At 42.6% G+C, this 23,012-nt stretch overlaps 1 protein-coding gene across 1 annotated transcript; it reads right to left on the bottom strand.

Annotated features, from left to right (window-relative positions):
- Positions 1 to 17,082: 17,082 nt before the first annotated feature.
- Positions 17,083 to 17,733, bottom strand: LOC137649354 (uncharacterized). The gene has a single exon (XM_068382336.1). The coding sequence runs from the start codon at positions 17,731 to 17,733 to the stop codon at positions 17,083 to 17,085; it is 651 nt and encodes a 216-aa protein (XP_068238437.1).
- Positions 17,734 to 23,012: the final 5,279 nt, after the last annotated feature.

Below are 23,012 nucleotides of genomic sequence, written 5' to 3'. Positions count from 1 at the left end.
GCATTCACCAGATTTAAGCATCTGGCACCGGATCGTTTGGTAGTCGCTGAACAAACGTTCGCCAAAATGGAAGCAATGGGCCTTTACCTTAAGCTCATAGATGTCCTCATTGTGCATTGTTTTGAAGAAAGATGGTTCTCTGCCTCCATATGGAAATTACAGGCGCCTGGACATTCAGATAAAACCTGATTACTACCCCCTGCCAAACATTGCTGATGTGACCTCCTACTTTCATAAAGGAAAAGTTTTCTCCATGCTCGAGCTCCTGTAGGGGTATTATTAGGTACCCAGGAACCCAGAGGATGTCCCCAAGACCGCAATTAGCCCCACCCTCTTTGGTATATGCAAATTTAATTACTGCTGTTTTTGACTTCATAATGGTGGGGACACTTTTCAATGTCTCATGGATGGCATTTTAGGGGACCTTCCCTTCTGTGTATGTTACATGGACGACATACTTGTGTTTTCTTTCGCATAGAAGAATAACTCCATCACTTACGCATTGTGCTTGATAGCCTACAACTGAACGGCCTTGTAGTCCGGTACTACAAGTGTATATATGGAGTCAATGAAGTATCATTCTTAGGGTACCGCATCACTCCTGAAGGAGTCTACCTCCTCCCTGAGAAGGTAGAAGCCATTCAGAACATCCCCCTGCCCTCGACCATCAAAGCACTGAAAATATTCTTGGGCATTATCAGCTATTATTATCATTTCCTGCCAGCCATCGCCGCCACACTTGGCCCCCTCTATGCCCCCCTCAAGGGCAAGCCAAAAGAACAGAAGTGGAGTTGCCTTCAAGAAGCGACCTTCTGCAACACAAATGCCCTATCCACCGCTGCTTCTATCACTTCTGTGCCACATGCACCTCTCTTTCTCTCCCTCGATGCCAACAATGTTGCTGGTGGAACAGTACGGGAGTAGGTGGTCAACGGCTCACCACGCCCATTGGCCCTCTTCAGTAGAAAACTGTCCATGGCAGAATCCGTCTGCTCTACCTTCAACCGTGAGTTGCAGATGATGCACTTGGGAGTCCATCACATTCGTCACTTCTTGGATGGTACGCCCTTCATCATTCGCATGGACAACATGCCTCTAGTGCACTCCTTCACTTGACAGTCCAACGCTTGGTCCGCCTGTCAACCCCAACATCTCTCTGCTATGGCTGAATTTAATTATACCTTTCAACACATCCCTGGGAAAATTAATCCTGTTGCCGGTGCCCTGTCAAGGAACACATTAGCTGTCATTCACCTAGGATTAGATTATAACACTTTGTCAGAAGCCAAATGACAAGATCCAGAGTACCAGGCATATAAGACATCCTTCACAACCATTCCTTGGGAGGACATCCCTCTTGAAGACTAAAACGCCACCCACTTCTCTGACATCAGTACTGGTAGACATACACCGTGAATACCTTCTTCCATCCGTTTACAGGAGTTTGATTTCATTCATGGCCTTTCACATCCGTCACCCCATGCTACTGAACAGCTACTGAAGATGAAGTTCATATGGAATGGTTTTACTAAGGATGCTAAGGATTGCAGGAGTGGGCACCTTACCTTAACCACAGCGGCGCTTTGCCAACATTTATGTCAACGTAATAGGTCCCCTACCAATATCACAAGGACATTGTCACCTATGTACCATCACCAAGCGCTTCACTCGTTGGTCTGAAGCCATTCCAGTGGAAACAACAATGTCTGCGCTGTGTACATCTGCCTTACTCACAGGATGGATGACAAAATTTGGTATCCTTGAGCATACTACTTCTTGGAGGGGTACCAATTTTGCTTCTCAATTATCGGCACCATTAGCTAGTCTCCTGTGAATCATCCTACATCAGATAACCGCCTACAACCCTGCTGTCAACAGAATGAATGAACGTTTTCCTCGCCTTCTCAATGTAACTTTGATATCCCGCTGGGTCTTCCTGGGACTAGGGACCACTCTTAAAGATGCCCCAGATGTCTCAGTAGCTGAAATGGTATATGGTGACCTATTGGTTGTCCTTGCCAAATTTTTTCCGTCCGTAACCTCCACCCACAATATCCAGCGCCTACATTATGTTGTGGAAAAATTTACTCCATGCCTCCAGATTTAAAAGCCCCCAGCTAAGCAACACTTATCAACAGATCTGGATTTGACAACGTATTTCCTGTGTAACGACACTAGGAAGCCACCGCTGACGCCCCCTTACATGGGCCCTATCCTCGTGATCCGTTATACGCCGAAGGCTTTCCACATCAACATTCAGGGCAAAGAAGACTGGGTCTCCATTGACTGCCTAAAACCTGCATATCTCCTGCCAGATAACCCACCTACAGTATGCCCCGCTAGAGCATGGCGCCCTATTCCACATGTATGTCTTTTTTTCAGGGGGGAGCCTCGTACCTCATTTCTTTCATACACAGTTGTACACTGTAAAGGTTTTTATTTTTTATTTTGTCACTCTCTCTTCCCTGCAGTATTAATAGGTCATCCTGTGTTTTCATGCTAGCACCAGCTTTTTCATGTTTGAGTTTCTGTGACGTTCTTCCTTGTAGTTCTCTCTATAAAAACGTGATGATTGTTCAAAGGTTTAAAGGCCACTCATGAATGGCAAAGGCAAGGACAGTGACAGTGCCCTAATAAGAGGACAATGCACTAAAGAGTGACCATATATACATTTGATCAGCGCCCAAGCCCCTTGCCACCCCAGCTAGGACCAAGGAGGGCTAGGCTAGGCTCATAAAGAAGGTGAGGTTACAGAAAACAAAAGAACTAACGAGTTTGAGCAGGACTCGAACCCTAGTGTGGCGTTCATCAGTGATGGATGTTGCCATATTGGCCACCATAGCCCTGATTAAATTCAGTTGCATTCACCTCGCCTCTTGGTTGTCACCTAACGGCTCACTCACACAGTAAACAGTAATAAACCATGGAAAAACAACAATAGCCTATTAAGAGCCTCAGAGGGTAACCTTTAGCAAATTATTTGGAAAAAGCCGAAATGATGAATGCATATTTCACAACCGTATGCACTAAGGATTAATTAACGTCCCTCCCCGAACCAATTATCAAATATGAAGGGCCACAACCATTAAACAAAATCACTTTTACAAAGGAAGATGTCAAAAAGAAAATAAAGGGACTTAATAAGGCTAAGGCACCAGGCCCAGATGATATTCATCCAAGAGAGATTATAGAACTAGAAGAAGTGATAATCACACACTTTTAAAAAATGTTCCAAAAGACAGCCATTGGAAAATAAGCACGACTTGGATGGAAACTAGGTAATATTCCTTCATTCTACAAGAGGGGACCAAAAGAAGAACCTGTTAACAACAGACCTGTGTGTCTAACTTCAGTGCATTGTAAAAATTCCTAATCAATTGTAGCAGATTCAATATTACATTAACGACAAAAATTTAGGATTAACTAGTTGAATAGAAAAATTTGCCGATGATATTATGCTAGGCATAAATACTGCGAACTCAGAAGACAAAGATGCCTTAAGAGAGTAATGCTGGGATCATGCTTTGGAGATACGGCGATTCGGTGAAATATGAGCATATCGCCACACATCCCTATTCATCCTGGGTGTGTTTCACGCCAAATCCCATGGACCAAGATGAGAGCTGTCACATGTGCGATATATCCCGGGTTGCCATAAATCGTAACACTGGCGGAAAGAATAAAACCTGCTCCCTTTTTTCACCTTGTATGCAATGATAGTCGGGAACCTGCGATACAACCCGTGCAAGAAGAGAACGCATCGATTTATCCATGTTCTGTTTCGCCATTATTGCTAACCTAATCACCTCTCAAAACTGTATATGCGATATATCTCCCTATGGGAGATGTGGCAATATGCATAGAGTGTGCATGCATTCAGCACTGGTATATACAGAGAGAGAGAGAGAGAGAGAGAGAGAGAGAGAGAGAGAGAGAGAGAGAGAGAGAGAGAGAGAGAGAGAGAGAGAGAGAGAGCTCATTGAAGTAAATGATCTACAGAAAAATAGAGTTGGTCAAATACTCCTATGCAGTTATGACGAGAGAGAGAGAGAGAGAGAGAGAGAGAGAGAGAGAGAGAGAGAGAGAGAGAGAGAGAGAGAGAGAGAGAGAGAGAGAGAGAGGAGTGCAGTTATAATCTAGGAGAGAGAGAGAGACAAAGAGATTGGAGTGCAGTTATAATCTGAGAGAGAGAGAGAGAGAGAGAGAGAGAGAGAGAGAGAGAGAGAGAGAGAGAGAATACTTCGTCATATTCGAAATAACATACAAAGCCTGAACATCGTAATAAATTAAATATATTTGGTCGGAAAAAAACTTTTGTTTTTACGATATAAAATGCTTTTGTGCAGTAGTGGAAAACTTCATATGCGTGAATTCAGTGGATCCCGCATGCTGCGGTTCTATCACATGTATATCGTGTACACAAAGATTACTAACGTAAAGTGCCCGATAATTGAGATGTCACCGCTTGACCACTGTATACCGCAATGTCCTGCATTTCAAAAAATGTGTTGAAATATCGTCTGAAAGCGCCTGCAATATTCCTCTGACTGCCAAGGAGTATCGCCCAAGTGTTATCCCAGATTATCTAATTAAGCTATGAGAAATCTTCTGTATGGTATTGGTTATCCCAAGTGAAATGACAGCTTCATACATACCTGAAATAATATCCATTCATCAGTGTTGTTATTTATTCCATATTAACGTCGTCAATTCTTCTTGGCGGGATGTAATGATAAGTTAGTATTCTTAAATTACTTTTAATGAACTTGGGATTACATTGCTCCTCAGCTCTCAATTGTGTTTCGACAACTTGAGACTCTCGAGTGAGAATATGTAAACAGAACTCGTACACATATATAGAGAAACCAAAATAGAGCATCCCTCTCATATAGATCGAATCCTAGTGCAATACAAAAGTAAGAAGAATCACATCCTAACATTAGGACAATTAATGAATGATTAAATCCTTCATAACATATGCTACTACACCTATGAACTGTGCCGAAACACGTTCTAACAATGCAATACTGTGCAATCATTATTCTTAATACCTGGTAGCGCATATAGTATTACAGTGCAAAATACATAACAGTCTCCTCCCCCTTAACTTGATATTGTACAAAACTACGAATCTAATCTTGCAGGGGCTTCCCTCTATTCATCCTATAGGGAGGTACTCTAACTTCATCCTGCACTGGTACACGAATAGATTCTGAATCTACATCTTATGTTTTAGCATCTTGGTTAATATTTGATTTAACTACTTCTGAAGATTTCTCATCTCTAACATTTACATGATCTACAACATTTTTTATATAACGGCTGTAATTGATCAATATTTCCACCCACTTGAACATCATAGTGTAAATTTCCTATCTCTTTTACAATTTCTCCTAGTACACACTTTTCTGGAGTATTGTATGATCTTACCATGACATCAGAACAAGGGGAAAAATGTGTTACTTTTGGGAGACTTTCTAATAGCTTATACCCTTTTTCTTCTCAATCACTTTGCAAACTTGGATACAACAAATCTAATTTACACCTAATCCTCCTCCCCATCAACAAATTTGATGGTGTCATACCTGTTGTGCTGTGTGGTGTTGTTCTTTTAAAACAATAAAAATTCAGACACATTGAAAAAACGGATTTTGAGCGAAGCGAAAAATCTATTTTTGGGTGAGATAGCCATGGCGTCCTGATGGAAGGTTCCTTTTTGGTAGCTTCCTTGGGTATAAAACTACTAAGATATTCCCAGAGAATTTAACCACAGGTTATCACAGAATTCTAACTTCTGGAGCGAGTATCCCAAAGGTTTCCCTTTAAGACATCGTATATCAACAGGGGACGCATGTCGGAACGCGCCACATAGCTATCTTCACCCCGAACAGAGTTAATGCTTCGGTGTGTAAGGGTTGAGAATAGCTGGGAGCCGCTCCACAGCCAATCTCACTCGTGGCTACTACTGATACTCGAGACGTAAACAAACGGGCGCCATTGCTCAAATGACGTCACGCCCGTCTTCATCCTGAAGCCAGTTGCTTGCCCATCACCATGATACAGTAGAACAGGGTGGGATCTAAAACTGGACGAAGTAGCAGGGAGGGTCCATCAGGACGCCATGGCTATCTCACCCAAAAATAGATTTTTCGCTTCGCTCAAAATCCGTTTTTTGGGCTCAAGCCATGGCGTCCTGATGGAAGAATACCAGAGAATCAATGTATCGTGGTAGATTTTCCCCTAATAGTAAGTGCCAAGGCATTGACAAAACAGCATATTAATCTTTGATAAAGGACCATAGGGAAGAAGCATCCTGCCCCCCTTGGCAGTAAAGTTCCCATGGGCTATGCCGACGTCAAAGTGGTATTGAAGGGCTATTCATCCTGATAGAAGAACTTGAAGAACTTGGAGATGAAGCCGAATGTTTGGTATTTGTATAGGAACATTCTGAAAATTAGACCAGTGGTGGTTGGGCACTGTGTATTGAGAGTGATGGTTCATCTCCCGGGTATCAAAAGTAAGTATTCGTGTTGGAACCTTACATAATCAGAGTGAATATAAATTAAGAGTTAGCATCTTAATTTCTTCATAACCATAAGGAAAAGGGGGGATAATAAAACTATGACAGGCATGTATTTCATAGTAAGTAGGAGCTGATTGAGACGCACAGGTAATAAAATAGAAATTTTATTTCACAAATGCAGAAATTAAATAATTTACAGCAATAAGTAAAGTTCATTTACAGTAATTATAATGTACATAGTGATGAAGACTTGCTCTTGAATCTGAAAAGGAATTTCAAGTTTATTAGTAGGCACTCGTTCTCGAGGAACGCAAGTCTTTGATTAAAAAACACATCATGCTCAGGGCATGCGGCACTTGTGTGACAACTATGACATTTCACCTGGGATAAGAACAGTTATAAAAGCACTAAGTGTTTTCGACATCACTATGAATCGCTCGAGGGTCAACATAGGCACCCGAAGAGTTAGAGTCCCAAGTAACTCACTGTTCTACGCAGAGTTAGGTGCAGGTTTCATAACACTACCTGCGGCTACCACAAAATGTTTGACTTCGTGCACTTGTTTCGCATAATGTTTAAAGAAAACTCGCGAGGACTTCCAGCCCGTGAAGTTTTTAAGGCTTTCAAAGTCCATGCTCTGAAAGAAATTCAGAGATGATGCCACTTTTCTAGGATCATGACCAGCGGTTGTACTGTTCGGATCCGCTCTGCGAATGAAGTAGGTGATTTTCGCTCTTAATTGTTTCAGTGACAGGTCGCTGCCCGATGTTTCTCCTTTGAAGAGTTGGCCTCCACCAAAGTTTGAAGTTCTGCGAAGATAGACCTTGAGGCTCTCTACTGGACATAGAGAGGCATCCTCCTTCAGGGGGCATATTCTCCAAGGGCCCCATCTTTTGGTGGGTAATTCATTTTTGGCGAGAAACGTCGGATCAGGGGAGAGGGTAACTTCTCCTGTATCGGTAAACAGGATGTGTCCCTCTTCTCTTGATAATGCCACTATTTCGCTGACTCGAGCTCCTGAAGCGAGAGCAAAGAGAAATATAACTTTCTGAGTCAGATCCTTGAGAGGGCATGAATCATTGTCCAAGTTGGAGGCGAAATGGAGTACCTTGTCTAGTGACCAGGAGATCGGTTTCGGTGGGGGTGCTGGGCGTAGGCGAGCACATGCTTTCGGTAGTTTGTTGAAGATGTCGCTGGACAGATCAATTTGGAAAGCATATAGAATTGGTCTAGTCAAAGCCGATTTGCAGGTTGATATCGTATTGGCTGCTAATCCCTGTCCATGAAGGTGAATAAAGAAGGACATGCAGAAATCAATCGTGATTTCTTTAGGATTTTTTGTCTTGACAAAGGAGACCCATTTCCTCCAGGATGATTCATATTGCCGTCTTGTGGATTCGGTCTTGTATTCCTCTAGGAAGTCCAGACTTTTCTTCGAGATCCCAAACCTCTTCTTTGCGGCTAGGGAGAGAAAATCATGAGATGAAGGTCCTTGATTTTCGATGATGAAGCGAAGACAGTCGACTTCTGTACTTGTTGAGAGAGAACTGGGCCCGGGAGAGGGATCAGCTTGGGCTGCAGCTCCAGGACCAGGGGGTACCAGTTGCTCCGAGGCCACTTGGGAGCCACTAGGGCCGCTGTCCCTTTGAAGGTTCTCAGTTTGGAGAGGACTTTCAACAGAAGGTTGGTGGGGGGGAACAGGTAGATCTTGGACCATCTGTTCCAGTCCAGTGACATGGCATCCACTGCTTCTGCTTTGGGGTCCTCGTACGGGGCCACATACCGAGGAGGTTGATTGTTGTCGCTCGTTGCAAAGAGATCTATCTGAAGTTCTGGGACTTGGTGAGAGATGAAGGAGAACGATCTTGCGTCTAGAGACCATTCCGACTCTATCGGGTTTGTCCGAGATAGAGCATCCGCTGTCACGTTGCGGAATCCTTGTAGGTGAACTGCAGACAGGTGCCACTTCTTCTTCTCTGCCAGACGGAAGATTGGGAGAAGCACCTGATTTATCTGGGGCGATCTTGAGCCTTGGCGATTGAGACAACGAACTACCACCGAGTTGTCTAGGGTTAGACGGATGTGGATCGAGGGCGGCGGGGATAACTTCTTCAGGGTTAGAAGGACCGCCATGGCCTCCAAGATGTTTATGTGGAATGTCTTGAACAGGGGAGACCAGGTGCCTTGAGCCTGTTTTTGGTGGGAGTGACCTCCCCAACCCTCCAGCGAAGCATCCGTGTGGATGTTGAGTGATGGAGGAGGGTGTTGGAGAGGAATGGACCTTTTCAGGGCCTTTTCTTCTGACCACGGCTTTAGGAGAAGTCGCAGTCTGTTTGGAAGCCGTCTCTTGAGGTCTCTTCGAGCGATGGATGCCGAACGTCTCCAGACTCCCGCGGCATCCTTTAGCTGTGCGCGAAGCACTGGGTTTGTCACTGAGGCGAACTGTAGAGAGCCTAGAACTCGTTCCTGCTGGCGTCTTGAAATGCGTTTGGATTTCAGCAGTCGCTTGACAGACCCTGCTATTTCCTTCCTTTTCTTCTGGGGGATGGAAAGGCGGTGTGACTGAAGGTTCCAGTGGATTCCCAACCACTGGAACTTCTGAGCTGGAGAGAGGCGAGATTTTTTCTCGTTGATCTTGAATCCCAGGTGTTCTAGGTACTGGGTGACTTCGTTGCAAGATTTTGCACAATCTTCGGGCGATGGAGCCCAGACTAGCCAGTCGTCGAGGTAGGCCATCACCTGGACGTTTCGTAGGCGGAGTTGTTGTACTATGGCATCCGCCAGTTTTGTGAAGATCCGAGGGGCCACGTTGAGGCCGAAGGGCATGGCCCGGAAGGCGTAGCTTTTCCTTTGGAGTCGAAATCCTAGGTAGGAGGAAGCGTGATGGTTCATTGGAACGTGCCAGTAGGCATCCGCCAGGTCTATGGAGACCGTGTAGGAACCTCGAGGCAGAAGGGTCCTTATCTGTTGAAGAGTCAGCATCTTGAACTTGTCGTTCGCTATGAACTTGTTGAGGGGGGATAAGTCCAGAATGACTCTGAGTTTGTCTGAGTCTTTCTTGGGGACACAAAACAGTCTCCCTTGGAACCTGGTGGACTTTACCTTCCTTATCACCTTCTTGTTCAAGAGATCTAGGACATATTCTTCCAAAAGAGGGGTTGATTGTTGGAAGAATTGCTGGAAGATTGGGGGTGGTTGATTCCAACTCCAGCCTAGACCCTTCTTGACGATGCTGTGTGCCCAGGGATCGAAGGTCCAACGATCCTGGAATTGGCGGAGTCTTCCTCCCACCGGAAGCACTTCATTGCTTCTGGTGTCCCGAGGGCTTGCTGCCTCGGCCGCTAGCTCCCTTTCCTCCTCTGCCTCTGGAGGGACGGCGAGAGGCGTCTTTGCTTGCACCTCTGTATGAGCCTCTACCTTTGGCACGAAAGGTAGTTGACTGTTGCTCGAAAGCAGGGGTGAAGACCGGTGACTGTGACAACACCGGTTGGGGGACCAATTGAAAGGTCTGTTGTGGTTGGGCAACCACTTGGGAGGTAGCGGGTCCCGGAAACTGACGTCTTTGTTGACGTTGCTGGGGTTTCTGTTTTTGGGATTTCCTCTTAGGTTGAGGTCCGTCGTCCTGAGAGGGTTTCCTTTTCCTGGACATGCCCCACTTGTGGAGAAGGTTCCTATTCTCCGTGGCGGCTCTGTCGGTGATTTCCTTCACAAGGTCAGAAGGAAAGAGGTGTTTACCCCAGATGTTGGAGGAAATCAGCCTCCGGAGTTCGTGTTTCACGGTGGCACCTGCAAACACGAATTCACAACAGGCTCTCCGAGCCTTTATGAAGTGGTACAAGTCCTTCATCACGGTCATCAAGTGGGATTTGGAGAGTACCATGTAGTGGTCTGGTACTCTGGTGTCACAGGCCATAACTTCGAGTTGGACTTGATGAGATAGGGATGCTGCGAGCCTCTCCTTCGTATCTTGTTCCCGACGAAGGAGGTGATCGTTGAGCTTAGGGAGGTCTTCATTAAACTGACGTCCGGCGACGTCAGGATCTAGCCTTCCCACGACGAAAGTATGCTGGACATCCTTCCAGTGTCGAGCGTCAGGGGGAGTAACTATGGAGAAGGGTCTGCACTCCTCCAGTGCAGGGCAGGCTTTCCCTTCATCCGCAGCTTTAAGGCACGCAGTTAAGGCCTTTTCCAGGAATGGAAGAACCGCACTTTCAGGTGCGACATAAGTAGGGTGCTTCTTGCTCAGGGCCGGAAGCTTAGAGCAGGTAAAGCCTGTACTCTTGAATGCGGTGGCTAGCATAGCCTGGGCCTTTGCGAGATCGAACACTATCTCTTCCTTAGGTTCGGTCTCTTCCTTCGAGGCAGGTTCGGAACGCAGACGGACGTAACAGTCCGGGTAGGCCTCAAAGTTTGGGAAGAACTCCACGTCTTCCAAAGGGACCGTGCCGATCTTATCACTGACGAAGATCCTGCCGGTCGCGATAACCATATGCTCAGCATACCTCCACGGGTTGGCATGTGAGCAAGCGGGGAGATCCTTAACCGAAATCCTCTTCGGTTCTCTGGATCCCATCATGGACCTGATGAACTCCTGGTTCTCCTTCAACCTGTCGTCCATGACGGCTCTAATCAGTCGGATCATTTCTTGAGTGGAAGAAGAGGGATCCGGGGTCGAGGAGGTAGACGGAATAGACATTTCCGACGGTGTAGGAGTAGGAGAGGGGATGGAAGGAGGAGCGACCTCTTGCTCCGACTCGGCGTATTCCACCTTGTCTTCTTCATCTTCGGCTCCTTGAGCCATAAGCGTTTTCTCCGTGTCTTCCGAGACATCCGATATCTGTTCGTCATCTTCGGAATCCAAGCGGCACTCGTGCATGGACTGAGCCATGACAACATCAGGTTCCACTGTAATTTGGACAGTGGGAATCACGTCTTTGGGTATCACTGAATCAGGGGAGGCCTTAGGGAACAAAAGTGACCTCAATTCTTCGGTGGCCAGGTAAGGTCCGGTGGCATTTTTCTGGAAGCCACGCACCCACTTGCGTAGCTTTTCACGAGAAATGTCTCTGACCTCCGCTGAGGGAGGGTTATGGAAGGCTTCAACTAGGTGAGCCTGACAGACCGTACAGTTCAGTGGATTCCAAAACTTCAGATCCCCTTTCTTGTCGGCACAAGGGGCGTGAGTCCTGCAAGCCGTATGCCCGTAAAACTGCGGGCGTTTCACAGCGCAGAAGGCGAAATCACACTTCATCTGCTCCTCCTGTGGAAGAAAGAGAAAATGAGTATGGGGGAGTCATAAGAATGGCTCTTAAACTAAGTTAATATTAATTATTAATTTTAACTTAATGAAGGGTGTGATGCATAGAGATTGAAATAGTAAAGGAGAACATACTCCATGCATCTCGCCCGGCTGGTTACCGTAAGCTTTGTCCTTGGATAATCCGAGCGACCGAAGGCACCGGATAGAGTTCCTTAGAGTTCCAGAGGGCAATGGAATTCCGTGGAAAAAAAACCCAAGGGTAAGATTGGGACCGAGATCATTCGGTCCCAAGCTAGGGGCTAGAAGGCCTCCTTTTAAGGTAACTGCTTCCGGCAACCAGCCGTGCTAAGATGCACGCAGCATGCTGGAATTTAGAAGAATGCAAAGAGACAGCATGATCACTAACAGAACAGTACCAAGGTATTGATCTTAATAGTGGAAACAGCCTATCTGTTTGCGGTATAGGGCTATCAGTGTCATATGATAGCTAGAAGAAGGGGGTGCAAGTATTCTTGACGCCTCCGGGGGTTTCCGGCAAGCAGCCGGCATGCCGGAGTTCGCTCCAGCAGAGTTTCTGGCATTAGGACAGACAATGTTTAAAGTCAATTATATAACAGGGTGGCGGCCGCCGGTACAACGGCGGCACGCCGGCAGGGGAGCGGCGGCTCCGGCAGTCGGAGGATGCCGGTTTGGTGACTGGGATAAGGATGGTTAAAGCGGAACCGGATTGCCGGCAGTAGATGCCGGCACTCCGGCGGCCGACCGGCGAGCGGACGACAAGCTAGGAGGAAGGAGAGCCACCGGTAGGAGCCGGCGGCAGTCGGCAGTCCCCCGGCACACAGGGGGCTGGCGGCAAGGGTAGGGAGAGTCACCAAGGTAGGAGGCAGGTATTGCCGACAGTAGAGGCGGCAAGAGACCAGCACCCGGAAAGTGAGAGAGACAGGGGGGAGGGAAGGGATGCAGGAAGTTCAGTCATGGACTCCGGACATCCCCCCCCCTGAGAGGGTGTACCCATGATAGAGGCAAGCTCTAACATCCAGGAGCAGGGGTCACTGAGGACCGGGAGCTAGGTAGCCCAAGTGAGGGCTAGGGGACACCCAAAGGGGGGAGACTCCCATATGCAGAACAAATCTAGAAACTAACCCCATAGGACACTATGAAGGTATATGTACCAGAGCGGACTGCACATGGAAGCTCGGGTAGCCCTACTACTCCACCCTAAGGAGGAGTTGTAGGACAGGGGACAGATGGGTATAGACTAACCTAAGCATAGGCTAGGCTATACAAGAGATAGGTGGGGAAGGGAGAAGAGAGAAGTCTTCCAAGGAAGGGTCTCTGTACCAGAGCGGCCACTAGGGAAAGGGAGGACACTCCCTAACCTAAGATAAGGCAGATCGGCTAAAACGGTGCATGAGTACAGTTTCAGCATGGAACAGAGAAACCTTCCTAACCCAACCTAGAGCAGGGCTAAAAGTCCTGAACTAGGAAAGGAAGAAGACATATCGCTATCGCAGGAAAGTCATAGACAATCCTGGCCATAGAGGTAGGGCTAGCCTAACCTCACTCTCGGACGCAACCCTAAGGGGGGTTCATTCCCTTAGGGAGGACTGAGAGGCGATAAATACTCTATTAGACATTTGATCCCTTTACTCAGAAAAGGAATCAAGGCTAATTAGAGGGAATGCCAAGGCAGGGGATGAAGGAAGCATATAGGGGTCCTACAAGTAGGTTAGGTTAGAAAGAGTCACTAACTAACCTATCCCCTATATGGTCCCTGAAGGCGAAAAACATTTGCATCACGGTCAAAAGTATTGTAAAATAATGCCACTATCTTCATAACTTAGCCTAGGATCACTAATAAATCATGCATGAACACTTATATGCAGGCTCTCTGGCCTGGGGGCTAAAGTAGCCGACTGGTATGAGGTCAATCGATGACCGATAAAAAGCGTCGAAACACGATATAAAAGTTCCTAGCTATGAAGACTAAATAAACTAATGTATTCGATTAGTAAATAAAGCCGGAAGCGTTGTTGTGGCTAACTAAATAAGGCATGCATAACAACAACGACGCCATAAAATGGCGGGTCCGGTAGAGGCACAGCTCTGCCACAAAACAGCAATTATCTCGGAAAGTAATATTTACTTCACGGTCAGAGCTTAACTAAACAATACTGGAACCTTGTACTCAACTTTCCAGAAGAAGGCGAGGCCGAAGGTAGCGACATAACGTAGATGCAAATCGATAAATGAAGCACAGGGAAAATCCGTCTAAGTAGGGCAGCTACTAAACAAAGGATGAAGACGGACGTGACATCATTTGAGCAATGGCGCCCGTTTGTTTACGTCTCGAGTATCAGTAGTAGCCACGAGTGAGATTGGCTGTGGAGCGGCTCCCAGCTATTCTCAACCCTTACACACCGAAGCATTAACTCTGTTCGGGGTGAAGATAGCTATGTGGCGCGTTCAGACATGCGTCCCCTGTTGATATACGATGTCTTAAAGGGAAACCTTTGGGATACTCGCTCCAGAAGTTAGAATTCTGTGATAACCTGTGGTTAAATTCTCTGGGAATATCTTAGTAGTTTTATACCCAAGGAAGCTACCAAAAAGGAACCTTCCATCAGGACGCCATGGCTTGAGCCCAAAAATATGTTATCTGAATTTGCCTTTCTACATTTCATGTTATGCCTAAATGTTTGAACAAATCCTTCAGCCTCTCCATTCGTGGAAGGGTAATATGTAGCTGAAAATGTATCTTTAATACCATTTACTTCACAAAAATCTTTAAATTTATGTGAAGTAAACAGTGGACCATTATCAGTTACCATTCTTTCTGGAATTCCATGAGTAAAAAAAAAATAATAATTAATTCTTGAATTGTGGCGTAAGATGTTGTTGTCTTCATTGGGATTACTTCTGGCCACTTACTGTAAGCATCTGCAACTATAAAAAACAAATAACCCGAGAAAGGGCCTTCAAAATCTATATGCACTCTTTGCCATGGATACCTGGGTAATTCCCACGGGTGCATTCTAGCAAATTGAGGGTTGTTCTGTTGCGTAGCACAATTCATACAATTTCTTACAAATAATTCAATGTCTCTATCTAAACCTGACAAAAGTTCTTGCAATAGTCTTTGACCTGACAATACCTTGGTGATCAACATGCTTTTTCAGACAAAACATTATTCCTAACAGTGAACTAGGAATAATTACTCTTGACCGTTTCATTATACAACCTTGTGCTATACTTAATTCTCTCCATATATCTTTATAGACTTTACAACTTACTTCCTGTCCACATAAGTCTCTACCTGTCATTAAACTCTCTAAAACCTTACTAAGTATTGGGTCTTTCTGGTATTATGTGCAATATCCTTGGCTGTAATAGGTACATCATATACTGAAACTAGTAATATACTATCATCATACTCTTCTGGTGCTTTGTCTACTGGAAATCTAGATAAAGCATCTGCATTACCCATCTTTGACGTAGGACGATATTCTATATCATAATGATATGCGGCTAACGTAATTGCCCAACATTGTAGTCTTGCAGCTACCAACGTAGGTAAACTTCCGTTTGGACCCAATATTGTTAATAGAGGTTTATGATCTGTAACAAGTGTGAACCTTTTCCTTCCATAAACATACATATGATATTTCTTAACTGCATACACTAATGCTAAACCTTCTTTTTTATCTGAGAGAAATTCCTTTCTGCCTTGTTCAAAACTCTAGAAGCAAAAGCAATTGGCTTTTCTGTTCCATCTGGCATTACACGAGATAAAACTGTGCCTAAACCCATGTTTGATGCATCACAAACTAATTTAAAAGGTAAATCCATATGACAATGTACTAGAAAAGTAGGGGAAGTTATTTCCTGCTTGACTCTTTCAAAAGATTCATGACAATCTTTTGTCCAATTCCACTCTACACCCTTATTCAACAAATTATACAATGGATGTGCAATTGTAGATAAATTCTGAATGAAATTTCCATAAAATGATACTAAACCGAAAAATGATTGTAATTCCTTAGCATTTTCTGGTACCTTAGTTGATATCACTGCATTGATTTTCTCCTTAGTCTTGTGAATACCTTTGCCATTGATTACAAAACCCAAGTATTCCACTGAATCAACTTCTAAAATACATTTGCTCCTATTTACTCAAATATAATGTTCCTTCAACTTCTTCAGAACTGCCCGTAATCTTTTTCTATGTTATCTTTTATCTTTACCAGAGACTAAAGTATCATATATGAAAATAAATACTCCTTGCATTCCTGAAAAAATCTTATCCATAGTTTGTTGCCATATAGCTGGACTGCTTGCTACTCCATAAGGCAATCTCTTTGGCCTATACAAACTTAGGGATGTATTTACTGTACATAGTAGTGAATTTTCATCCATGGGAAGCTGTTGAAATGCTTGTCTAAGATATAACTTAGAAAATACATTACATCCTGACATAGTTGCAAACATGTCTTTTGGATTTGGTAATGGATGTTGAGCTACCTGAAGCTGTGGATTCAACGTTACCTTGTAATCTTCACATAGCCTAACCTGACCGTTTTCCTTCAGAATAGGAACTAATGGTGTAGCCCAATGTGAGTATGTAACTTTTTCCTAAGAACCTTCACTTTCTAACCTTTTGAATTCTGTTTCAATTGCTCTTTTGAATGCATATGGTACTGATCCTGGAGGAAAAAATCTAGGAGTGCTATCTGATTTTAAAACTAAAGTTGCCTTTGCATTCTTTACTGTACCAACTTTATCTTCAAATACATCTTGAAACTCTGATAGAATATTATCCACAGACACTTCATTCTTTTGTTCATTTTGTGTAACTGTACCCTTCAAAATACTAGGCCAATCTAATCTTATATAATGTAACCAGTTCAAACCTAGTAAGGTTTGTCCTTTACCTTTCACTACCGTTAATGGCATTCTGTCAAACCTCTGTTCTTTATACTGTATTTCTGCGTTCGAAGCACCTATTACCTGAATATCAAAACCATTATAACCTTTCTAAACTCTATTTGTGCTTTCTAATAACAAACTAGGAATGGTTTTAGCAGCTTTCTAAGACAATTGATACATCAGCTGCTGTGTCAACTTGCATTACAATTGGTTTACCATTTATGATCACTTCTACCAATATGTGTTTCTTTGCACCTTTATTAACGGAATTAATGCGGAAACGCAAAATCAGTTTCTGACCTAACCTGATTATCATGAACATTTTCCGCATTATTCTCTTGACCTATAGTATCAACTGCTGCATTAATTTTCTTTACGTACTGTTTAGGAAATCTACAAACATTGAAAAATCTCCAGTCTTTCTACAATTCTGGCAAGTTTGTCCTGTTGCAGGGTATTTCCTTGCTTCATATGCAATATGATCAGTTTTACCACACCTATAGCATTTGGGTTTTTCTTGTTGCTTCTGCATATAGGTCTGATTCTGATATTTGTGAGCATTAGAGTTCGGCAATTTCCTATGACTAAGCTTTGACGTATCGTTTCTCTGATTATCATTGTCTTTCAACTTTGAGCCTATCTTAGTAATTTTAGAAGTTTCCATTCTATTGCTTATAAAATTACCTATTATATTACTTTGCCAATTTGATGTTTCTAGAGCTCTGCCTATAATCAATACCTTCTCTAGTGTTAAATCTTTATCTTGCAATAATTTCTTTCTTAGCTCTTGTGATGTGCAATAGGCAATAACCTGATCTATGATAACATTTTCTAACTCTAGAAATTCACATGAAACAGCTAAATTCCTAAGTCTAGTCACAAATGCATTGAAACTTTCATGTTCTTTCTGATATGCCTGTGCTGTAAATTGATACTTTTTAAAAAATTCATTGACCTGAAGGGCAAAATATGTGGCAAGAGCCTTAATCGCAGCTTCACTAGTGTCATTGGTAAGTTGTAGCATCTTGAACACTTCCGAACCTCTCTACCGGCTGTGTGCAGTAATAACGCCTTCTTTTGTCCATCTTTCATGGTACCTAAAGCTTCATATCGATTCTTCAGCCCAGGACCTTGCCGAAACAAGACTTGTCTTCTAGACCGCAAGGGAGAAGGTGGCAGCATCGCACTACCACTTCGGATGCAGGCCAGGGAAGCTAGGCTTCCTATGTCTGCAAATGTAAGCTAGCAGGGGATTGACTACTCTCCTGGCAGCTGAGTTGTCAGCATAATGACTGAATACTCTGAGTTACTGTCGTAAAACCAAGCCGGGATACTCGCCGGCAAGGGGGAAGACAGAAAATCACAAGCCTAGTCAAGCCAGAGTATACTACTCTATGGCAAGACCAAGAAAGGGTTGTCGCCTAATGGCGGTACTCAGAGGGAAGGAAGGGTTTACCCTTAAATCTCCGAAAGAGATGAGTATCGAATTATATAATTGATTCTAGGAGATATACTATCTCCTGTTGAATTGATAAAACGATACACGAGGGTAAACGGGGATAATGTGTGAAAGTATACTAAAGCGCATAGGCTAGGTTATCCTAGTGCAGGGCGAGATCTCGGCTACGCTATATCACCGAGACTCTAACGTATACGATCGATACATTTAAGGAAGAGGAAAAATACGTGTATGATCTTATCTTCACTAGCATAATTTTGCCTAAATAGCTATGATTCATTAAAGCTAAACACCGGGAATGTCATTCTGCTGACTAAATACAGCATGTATGTCGAACGACAGCGTCCAAAATGGCGCCTCCGGTTACTGGCTATGCTCCGATAAACACATTAAAATTATGCTAATTTCACTGTGAGAAGGGAGCTAAAAATTATACATAGGAAAGATTAAATACTCAACTTTCCAGAGGCAGAAGATGCTGGAGAATGCATGTTAAATTCCTCAAAATAGCGGTCTAGAATACTAGAGCAAGCATGGAGATACAACGTGTGAAAGCGCTACTGAATAAGGAATGAGCGGCCATTTTGGGCCCTGTAATAGTAGGGGAGGAAAGGTAACCTTGATAACGGCTCCCCTTCAATTTCGCCACTCTTCCCCCTCAGGACAAAAGCTCTATTCAGGGTGAAGATTGCCATGTGTCGTATCAAGATATACGTCCCCTGATATTAAGCGACATCCTCAACCCACGAAGGACGACGGGCAGCGCCGCCAAAGGATGATGATGGTTTATTGATGTTTATAGAAAAAAGAAAAAAAAATGTAAATATATTATTTTTCACTATAATATATAAGTATTTGGTATCATTGAAACCGCAAGAAGATGAGCTTTTCTTAATAGAGCATTTATTGTTTGATACATTGTCAATTACTTTGGATATAAAAAAAAAATGTCTTTAGAAATCACAGTTGCAAAAAAATCAAAGTCACTTTGAAGCTGGATTATTACGAAACTTATAATTCCTATGTTATAACACTGCTAATTTTGTAAAGAATGTAATTTTGAAAAAGTCCTAAAAAAAACAAAATATTCTATCCTGTAATAGCGTGATAAAAAAAGATGATGTATCAACACTTTTTCACCATTTGGTAATGCAGATTTACAAAAATATTACAGCGTTCATAATTATCTCTTGGATGGCCTATCAGTATTTTGCTGATATATAATATAAGCATTTAGAACTAAATCTAGAATTAATCTTTATTGTTCCTGTGAGTGATGTCTTTTGTGTTAGTAGGGCTTATGCTAGAGGATGAAGCAACAGGTTCAATGTCAAGATCGTCGTCATGAACATCGCTATTAGTAATATAATCATCATTATCATGCTCACTATGGCTGTCCAAATCATCAGCACCTGTTTCTAAATCATAAAGATAATCAATATCTTTTATCAATATCTTTTATCCCGCCAACCGATAACAAAATCTCAATCGATAAGCGAAACGGCACCTACCCCCATCGCCAACGACACATGCTTAGCATACTCCTATAACCTCAAAGTATAAGATTTCTGGAAACTTTGCTTTATAAACGATCACTGATTTGTTAAAGTAGCCTGTGACGTTAATAGAAGTGAAGGTAAAGGCATATGTATGAAGGCGAAAGGAAGAAAAAATGCATCCACAATATAAACGCTCGCAAGTTGATGGCAATTAATGCATCCGTTATATGGACGGGTCATCCTTCGTGGGTTAAGAAGAATTTTAGGGATACTCACGCTAGGAGTTAGAATTCTAGAGACCTATGGTCAATTCTCTGGAAGTATCACTGTAGCCAAATATCCCTTAGAAAGCTGTCTATAGGAAGCTTCAATCAGGACAACATGGCTTGAACCCAAAAATAAATTTTTCGCTTTGCTTCAAAATCCGTTTTTTCACACCACTGTTACCATCGTGTTGCAAAAGAATTGGGTTCAGCCACAATGCTAAACTTCTCTGGATGCTCGATGTCCAGGGGCATTTTTAGGTGCCAGTTTAGAATGTGGCCTACCTTTTTTATTCTGATTTAGTATGTGGTCTACCTGGCTTGTTAGGTTAGGTTAGGTTACGTTATGTTAGGTTAGGTTAGGCCACATATTAAAACAGATAGAATTTTGTAGGCTATATTCAAAAGGTAGGCCACATACTAAACCGGCCCCCATTTTTACTTCTTACCTGAATTAGGTTAGGCAAATAAATTGCATAAATTTAGGTAGCTACTCACTAACAAAGTTAATTCTAACCAAATGATAAAAAAGATAGAATTTGGTGGGCTATATTCAAAAGGTAGCTCACATACTAAACTGGCACCCTTTTTTACTTCTTACCTGAATTAGGTTAGGCAAATAAATTGTACAAATTTAACTAGTTACTCACTAACAAAGTTAATTCTAACCCCATTTCTATGTTGATTGCACCTCTTGCGTGTTTATGGAACCAACTAAAGGTAGTTTACACTCTATGTTTCTTGTAAACTAGTCCCCATCCTATAGTGAAATTTTACCACCTAATGCCTAATGGTAACAAATTTCAACCCTACCTTAATTTTTTACTATCAATACAATATAAATAAAGGATGTTTGCTTCTTTCTTGACATTGAGCTTGAATGTTTTGTGGCGTTCCTCTTGTTTACTGCATACCTGCTGCTTCTTCATGGGGGCTACTTCTAGTAGTCTCTTCTGCTGTTGCCCTTCTCCGCATGGGTTCTGTTTCACCTCTGGTTGGTTATCCCAAGTGAAATGGCAGCTTCATACATACCTGGAAAATATCCATTCATTAGTGTTGTTATTTATCTCATATTAACGTTGTGAGTCTTCTGTATGGTATATGTTATCCCAAGTGAAATGACAGCTTCATACATACCTGGAATAATATCCATTCATTAGTGTTGTTATTTATCCCATATTAACGTTGTCGATTCTTCTTGGTGGGATGTAATGATACGTTGGTATTCTTAACATTTAATGGACTTGAATTTACATTGCTCCTCAGATCTCAATTGTGTGTTAATAACTTGTGACTCTTGAGTGAGAATATGTAAACAAAACTTGTACACATACATAGAGAAAACAAAATTGAGCATCACTCTCAAAATGATCGAATTCTACTGCAATATAAAAGAAAGAAGAATCACATCCTAACTTGAGGACAATTAATGAATGATTAAATCCTTCATAACATACGCTACTACACCCATGAACTGGGCCGAAACACGTTCTAACAATGCAATACTGTGCAATCATTACTCTTAATACCCGTAGCACATATAGTATTACAGTACAAAATACAAAACAAGAATGGTCCAGAAAATGGAAAATGTTTTTAAGTGTAGTATATGCAGAGTCATGCACATATGTTATAGTAACCTACAAACAGATTACTCACTGCTAGGGAATAAAATAGTGTGGACCAGGAGGAAGATCTCATCATTATTATCAGCACTATTTGAAGTTCACTAAACAGCATAAAAACTGAAATGAAAGCACAAAAACTAATAAGTTTCATAAAGAGACGATCCAAATAGAGAAACAAAGACACTGACCTACAGTTGTACACAGGACTAGTAAGACCCATCTATAATCCTATTTTAAGCTCCATGTATTAAGAAGGATACAAATACACTGGATACAGAATGAGCTAAGGTCACCCAACTAGTTCCAACACGAAGACAGTTTGGATATAGATGGAGGATGAAAAGTTTGAACTTATTTGATTTACAAATTTAACGACTAAGTGGACAATTAACAGCAGAATTCAAAATTCTTAAAGCAATAACAAATGTAAATTACAACTATCTTTTCATGCTCAGCAAATTCAGGCCGAGGTTGAAGGATATGAAATGAAATTGAAACAATAAAACGCCACTCAATGTGGGAATTTCTTTACATACAATAATGCAAAATCAGGGAATAGAAAACCAGGGGAGTCACCCCGGATGGACTAAATAGTCTTTGATTTATCCAAAATCCTTGTAACTCCTTATAAATGAAGAAACATGGCCAAATCTCTCTCTCTCTCTCTCTCTCTCTCTCTCTCTCTCTCTCTCTCTCTCTTTTCCATGTTTTCTTGATTTTGTGATGTATCCGATGTTATCTATTAAAGACATATGGCCGCTGAAATCAGTTCTCTCTCTCTCTCTCTCTCTCTCTCTCTCTCTCTCTCTCTCTCTCAAATGTTATCTTGATTTTGTAATGTATCTGATATTATACGTTAAAGGGACATAGCAACTGAAATCAATTATCTCTCTCTCTCTCTCTCTCTCTCTCTCTCTCTCTCACTGTGTTTCTTGATTTTGTAATGTATCCTTTGTTATATAATAAAGAGACACAGCAACTGAAATTAATTACCTCTCTCTCTCTCTCTCTCTCTCTCTCTCTCTCTCTCTCTCTCTCAAGTATTCTCAATTTTGTACTGTATGTAATGCTTCTATTAAACAGAGGTGGCAACTGAAATCTATCTCTCTCTCTCTCTCTCTCTCTCTCTCTCTCTCTCTCTCTCTTTTCTGTGTTTTGCCGATTTTGTAATGTATCCAATGTTAAATATTAAAGAGACATAGCCACTGAAATCGATTCTCTCTCTCTCTCTCTCTCTCTCTCTCTCTCTCTCTCTCTCCATTCCGTGTTTCACTGATTTCCTAATGTAGTCGATGTTTTATATCATAGATATAACTACTTATATCAATTCTCTCTCTCTCTCTCTCTCTCTCTCTCTCTCTCTCTCTCTTCCCCAGGTTTTCCCTTTTTCGTAATGTATCCGATGTATTTTATTAGATATAGCTATTGAAATCAATTCTCTCTCTCTCTCTCTC

Source organism: Palaemon carinicauda, chromosome 11 (assembly GCF_036898095.1).
Source record: "Palaemon carinicauda isolate YSFRI2023 chromosome 11, ASM3689809v2, whole genome shotgun sequence".
Classification (NCBI taxonomy): domain Eukaryota; kingdom Metazoa; phylum Arthropoda; class Malacostraca; order Decapoda; family Palaemonidae; genus Palaemon; species Palaemon carinicauda.
This window is presented reverse-complemented; position numbering and strand designations above follow the sequence as displayed.

Coding starts and splice junctions, on each gene's coding strand:
- LOC137649354 (XM_068382336.1), bottom strand. CDS start 17,733: ATGCTACAACTTACCAATGACACTAGTGAAGCTGCGATTAAGGCTCTT.